At 45.6% G+C, this 6463-nt stretch overlaps 1 protein-coding gene across 6 annotated transcripts in view; it reads right to left on the reverse strand.

Annotated features, from left to right (window-relative positions):
• sugct (succinyl-CoA:glutarate-CoA transferase) overlaps positions 1-6438 on the reverse strand; it is a 58866-nt gene extending 52428 nt beyond the window's left edge. Inside the window, exons 1-6 of one of the 6 annotated variants that reach the window (XM_071484274.1) lie at positions 6186-6435; positions 5276-5324; positions 5120-5193; positions 4924-5009; positions 4397-4447; positions 3891-4011 (exon numbers count right to left, since the gene is read on the reverse strand). In XM_071484274.1, coding sequence (XP_071340375.1) covers positions 3891-4011; positions 4397-4447; positions 4924-5009; positions 5120-5193; positions 5276-5324; positions 6186-6318 — 514 coding nt within the window. In that variant the 5' untranslated portion in view covers positions 6319-6435. Of the gene's footprint in view, positions 1-3890; positions 4012-4396; positions 4448-4923; positions 5010-5119; positions 5194-5275; positions 5325-5877 lie in introns of all 6 variants that reach the window. The other 5 variants (XM_071484272.1, XM_071484275.1, XM_071484276.1 and 2 more) reach the window with 5 other exon arrangements.
• Between the last annotated feature and the right edge of the window lie 25 nt (positions 6439-6463).

The raw sequence follows: 6463 nt of genomic DNA on the forward strand, positions 1-6463 counted from the left end.
CCACCCCACTGACAGGATGAATCTGCACAGCTCTGAACCCTGAGGACAGTTGACTGCTGGGATATAAAATACAGAAGGTGGAGGAGGAGGTGGAGTGAAGGAGATCAGTCTGTTTACACTCCAACAAATCAGACACTTGTTCCAACAAACTACAAAATCATATTTTTCTCCATCTAAACCAACTGTACAGCATGTTTCCATCCAGCTGTTTGAATCTGTGTGAGTGACTGTGTGGTTCATCACAGTGGAGCATCAAGTGCAGAAGACAGAGGACGCTCTCCCCTCTGCTTCCTTTCTTACCTTCACTTCCAACAGAAACACGCAGGTAGAAAGAGGCAGGTAGAGCTCAGACTGACTCCACCTGTCTTTGTTTACAGCTGCTCTTCCAGTTATTCACATATTTGATTAGTTATATTTGGTTCACCCTGTGACATCCCAATGCCTCAATATATCTACACTCCGTGTTGCAGCAGCTGTCATCAGATGGCAGACGGTTCATTTAACTTGTTAAATCTCCACCTGAGTAACTGGTGCTGGAACGAGTGAGGTTATCCTGTTTGGTGATTACTCCTCCAACCTCAGAGGGAGGTTGGAGGCAGGTAGAGCTCAGACTGACTCCACCTGTCTTTGTTTACAGCTGCTCTTCCAGTTATTCACATATTTGATTAGTTATATTTGGTTCACCCTGTGACATCCCAATGCCTCAATATATCTACACTCCGTGTTGCAGCAGCTGTCATCAGATGGCAGACGGTTCATTTAACTTGTTAAATCTCCACCTGAGTAACTGGTGCTGGAACGAGTGAGGTTATCCTGTTTGGTGATTACTCCTCCAACCTCAGAGGGAGGAGGGAAGTGAGGGAAACTCCTCCGAATCACTGAGACAACTCACTGAAATGTCTGCAGGCGACAGGTTTTCCTTCCCTGCCACTGCAGCAGAGACGATCTCAGGTCAGATAACAGCAGAGAATTACAGCGACCACCAGGTCACATGATCATCTGCAGCATTCACCTTCATTTACAATGAGACAGCCTGGATTTTCCAAGGAAAAAACATTCATTTGAAAATGACTGGAAAACATTACACACACACACACACACACACACACACAGAGAATGAGATTCTCATAGAAATAAAATAAAACCAACAGCTGTCTGGACTGAAGGAAATCAATCTAAAAGCTGGTGGATGGTTTGGAAAATGAAGACCAGGAACAGGAAGCAGACTCTGACCAACCTGCTGTAATTGACACCAACGCAAAACCTGCAGCAGACCCAGGTTCTGGTCCATTAACAAACACTCTGCTGCAGAAACAACCTTTTTCTGTCATTACAGTTTTGGGGATCAGGACATGAATCTATGAAGCGTCCTGCTCAGGATGAAACCAGGCTGTAAATCTGCCCACTGCATCCAGCTGCTGCAGCTTAATGAGGCCTCCTGGGTAATGTAGTTTTTTCCTAAAGGATGGGAGGAGGAGGGGGGGACAAAAATGTGGGAGTGATAAAGCTGCAGTAGAGAGACAAAAGTGGGGAGAGAAGACACAAAGGGAAAGGAGGAAGAGTAAAGACAGGACAGAGAGAAAGGTAAAAAGAGAGGTGGGTTCAAGAAGGAAAAGGTGATATAAAGATGGAACGTACAAAGTTTAAAAGCTTTAAAAAAAATCCCTTGTAATGTTTCCTTTATCTAAAATAACATTTTATTGCTCTGCAGGAACAGACTTCAAAATATATTTTCATTTACATTCGTTTTACTGGTTCCATCATTTTTTAAACTCATGTGGAAACATTTAAACACTGATTTTGGTCTTAGATATTAAACTCAGAACTAAACCAGTGGTTCGAGGAGGTTCCTCAATAAGTAACACGATGAGAGAGTGTATGAATATTTGGTCAAGGGTTGAAACAGTTTGTGTAATAAAACATGTGAAAGTCAAAATCTTATTGATGGGGGTGTGTGGTCTCATTTGTGTTGCTCTAAACAACATTAACAACAAATGTCAAATGTTATAAAGTACATAAACCAGCTGGGGGGGGGGTCATCATCATTCACACCAACGAAGCAAAGTGAGCAGCACTAAAGTGATGGAGGGAAACGAGCTCAAAACTACAGTCACCACCTCTGTAGTGGTTGTTTCCATGAGTGTTTTTACAGAACATTAAGATGTCAGAGTGAAGTTGACCTTTGACCTTTTGGATAGAAAATGTCATCACTTTCTTTTATCCTCATAAATACTTGAATTCAATTCTGTCATATTTCGTGTATGAATTTGTGAGCTATGGCCAAAAACATGTTTTGTGAGGTCGCAGTGACCTTTGACCTTTGACCACCAGATTCTAATTTCTTCATTCTTGAGTCCAAATGAAGGTTTGTGGAAAATCTAAACAAATTCTCTCAAGTTGTTACTGAAATGTCACATTCACAAGAATGTGACAGACAACCTTAAATACAATGGTCTGGTCCCGACCGTCACCGGCGTGGAGACAAAAACAGAGATGGGTTTTGTGCAGATTCTGGAGGAAATGAGGAAGTTCTGCTACAAAACTACAAACCCCATAAAAACACAAAGAACACGCTTCAGTACAGACCACAGAGGCCTTACAGTGAAAAGCTGGTAAAGGTGTTTCTGAGGCTCAGTGACTCCAACATGAAACAGTGAGAAGCTCAATAAATGGTCTAATGTGCCTCCTGTGCAGAGGAGCAGAGAGGAGCAGGGAGGAGCAGGGAGGAGCAGAGAGGGAGAAGAGAGGAGCAGAGACGAGCAGGGAGGAGCAGAGAGGGAGCAGAGACGAGCAGGGAGGAGCAGAGAGGAGCAGAGAGGGAGAAGGGAGGAGCAGGGAGGAGCAGAGACGAGCAGGGAGGAGCAGAGAGGGAGCAGGGAGGAGCAGGGAAGGAGCAGAGAGGGAGCAGGGAGGGAGCAGAGAGGGAGCAGAGAGGAGCAGGGAGGAGCAGGGAAGGAGCAGAGAGGGAGCAGGGAGGGAGCAGGGAGGAGCAGGCAGGGAGCAGAGAGGGAGCAGGGAGGAGCAGAGAGGGAGAAGGGAGGAGCAGGAGCCCTCAGTCTGTCTTTACTGTGGAGTCCTGCGACATCTAGTGGTTCAGAGTGAGAACTGCAGCACTGAGACTGGATCCCAAATCAATCAGCACAGGACCGACAACACTCAGTTTTGACTTTCTGACTGCAGAGGAGGAGGTCGGGCTTCTGACACGTTAGTGTCCTTGAATGCACCATGATGTGCAATACGTGACAATGACCACTGAAGGCTCCACAGTGAGTAAAACATTCAGGCTCAGTCATGAGGTTTCTGACGAACCAGTTTTCTGTCTGTGAAGCCAAACTTGAGTCACTGCTCACTCATGTCAATAAAACTGCTCATTATCAATAAACGTTGAGTCGGCTGTAATAAAACCAACACCGACTCCGCCCGTCTCTCATATGGATCCAATCCGGTGTGAGTCGACCGGTACGGCCGGCAGTTTCTGCCCATTAGTCAACGTTCCCATTAAACCACGTTCCCCTGTTTCTGTGTGACTCTGTGCAGCCGGTCCAGATTATCCAGCTGCCAGCAGAGCCACCTCCCGCTGAGGACCGCACCACGCCACCTGTTAACTGTAATGGGCCTTTAAACAAACCTGAAAACACAGGTCAGTGGGAGGAGATGAACATCAGCTGGCAGTTCCTCTCATCCACGACTGTAAACCTTCACATCAGACCCTGCCAGTGAAGACCGGGCTTCTCTTTACTTTCCAAACCATGATAGTGATGCAGCTCATATCAGCAAACTCTTCTCAGACCAGATCAGCCTGTAAGCGCTGGTTGCCTTCGTGGCGGCAGCAAACAGTGAGACAACAGCCCGTCCCTGTACTCAGACAGGCCCAGTCTATCAGTCAGTACCTGATATGGAGCAGTAGATCAGCCGTGGGTTCACTCTGCTCAGCTGCTCGTATCCTAAACCCAGCTGATGTAGCTTCCCTGGCAGGTAGTTCTCTACCAGTACGTCACACACTCCTGTAAGCTGAGACACACACACACACACACACACACACGTTGACATAATGGACGAACAGCACGACAGTATTTGTGTTCATGTGACGCCTGCTCCTGCTGAAGGATGTTTGTGTCAGTGATGGTTAATCAGACGCTGAAACGTGTCGATAGCACAAAGAACTGAAAAGTGTCGCGTGCTGAAAGCTGACATCAAACATCTGCTCAGAGCTGATATGTCCTGGTTTTAATCGTTGTTTGTCCAGTTTCAGGTAAATTCTTGTATTTGACAACTTTATTAAATGAAGAGAAGAGTTTTCATATTTCTTGAAGTCAGGTATCAGACAGTCAGATGTTTCATTGGTGTTAGTGTTGAAAATGTCAAACCAGAATTTACTGCTGCTGGTGTGTCGTACCTCCTGGATGACCTCTGCTCCTCGGGGATGCTTCAGGTCCACGGCAATACTCTGAAAACCAGACAATTCACCGACAGGCTCTTTATTAAGGCTGATGCTGCGTTCACTGACAGGATGTTAAAAAACCATACAGAGGGTTTTATGTGTCCTGACACTCAGAGATTCATCAATAAATCTGTGTCACAACTTTAAAACCAAACTCTCACAATAAGTCTGTGGCTACGGCCAATCACTACAAGCCAACCAATCAGAGAGCATCAGGGAAATGTGTAGAATAAGCTGAAGAGGTTCAGACTCTCCTCCTCTTATAAAGTTTGTTGATGCGTTCAAGTGACAGTGATGAGTGGATTGTGTGAATGAATGTAGGATGTAAATGAACCAAAACCACAGCTGTGATGACAGAACCTTACACATGGTGTATTTACAGCATAACTTTTAGAGTTTATAGCAGTGCTGAGGATTCCTTTGTTGCTGTGAGTGTGTGTTGAACAGAAAATCTGCAGGAGGTTTAAAATGTCCTGATTTACTTTTTTGTTTCTGTTGACGCTGAGGAAATAGGCGCTCTCTGAGCCGACGAATGGAGGGCCCCAGGCTCTGGTGTCATCACCTGCACCTGTCAAACAAAACACACAGAACCCATCACACTTCCCACAATCCATCACTCACACTCTGTAGGGAGTGGGATGAAGTGAGGAAGGAAGGAAGGAAGGCACAAAGACTCACCTGGTCTCTCCACCTTGATCACTTCAGCTCCCAGATCACCCAGGATCATGGTGGCGAAGGGACCAGCCAGAACCCTGCAAACATTTGGATCAAGACTTTATCTCTCACCCTGGAGAAGAGGGGACCAGAAAACCCAGTGACTCGGCTGAATATTACCTCGTCAAGTCTAAGACCCTGACGCCCTCCAGTGGTCGAAGGTTTCCTCCTGATGAAATATAGACAATGAATCACATGAACAGTGAGATGACAGGAGTCGACTGATCTTTTTACAGTGACATCACATATCATATATATAAAGTTCATCCTTTGGGAGGCAGAGACGTGTTATTTTGTCCATTCATTGAACTATTTTATGTATAAACTACCAGAAAACTGAGAACGTGTTGTCACAGTCAGTTTTTCATTTAAGCAAAAGTCAAAAAATGTTGAATTTAAGATCACTTCAGGCTAAAGTTAGTCCTCGCGAATGATAAATAAGTAGCTGCCAGTTGTTTTTCTGTAGGATAATTGTGAAAAGGCTGCTCCATTCCCTTCTTCCTAGACCCTGTTCGCCCACATCATCACAGTCTTGTGTTATATCATAAATATTTCAGTCAAATGTTTCCAGTCATTTCTCAGCTGCAGTGTTTTTAGTTGTTATTGGTTAAGTTCTTTTTAATTTATTTAATTTTTCCTCTGTTTGTAAAACTATTGTTAATAAATCTAACTTTTTGAGCACATCCTCAGGCTACTGGCTTGTTTTTATCGTTTTAACTCACACATTTTAATGTCTGTAGAAAACACACCGGTAACAACATGGTGACCAACACACGGCGAGCTGTGGTTTTATGAAGCTGCTGGTCTGTTCGGTTTAATGATTAAACTCTTATTTTCCACGGATGTGACCTGAACCGTCACATTAACTTGACACACCTGGATCAGGTATTTAAGTTGGTGAGAAATCCGAGTCCTGTCTCCACAGTGAGGCTGAGGACAAAGTCTGACCCGGGCCAGGTGTGTTATCGGTGGCGGTACCTGCAGCTTTACTGCTAACGTTAGCCGGCTAACCTCAGCGCCGGCTCGGTACCTGTCTGTGAGTGTGACGTCCGCCCTCCGCCGGCGGGAAATCTCAGCGGAGGATTCCCCCGGAGCGGTGAGGTGAAACCAGGCGGACAGAGAGCCGACAGACGGCAGTTTAACGCTCCGACAGAGGCCGACATCTTCCCCACCTGTTAGCATCAAGCTACAACCACCGCGATAACGCTTCCGGGTCCCGGTTTTCAAAGTAAAAGTGAGGAGGCCAGACGCTGCCTCATTTATGACCGTGTCATCGGTTTCACTGGCTGAGCACCAGGTTTTCTGAAG

Source organism: Trachinotus anak, unplaced genomic scaffold (genome assembly GCF_046630095.1).
Source record: "Trachinotus anak isolate AG129_WGS33_773 ecotype Australia unplaced genomic scaffold, CSIRO_AGI_Tana_v1 ptg000009l, whole genome shotgun sequence".
NCBI lineage: Eukaryota > Metazoa > Chordata > Actinopteri > Carangiformes > Carangidae > Trachinotus > Trachinotus anak.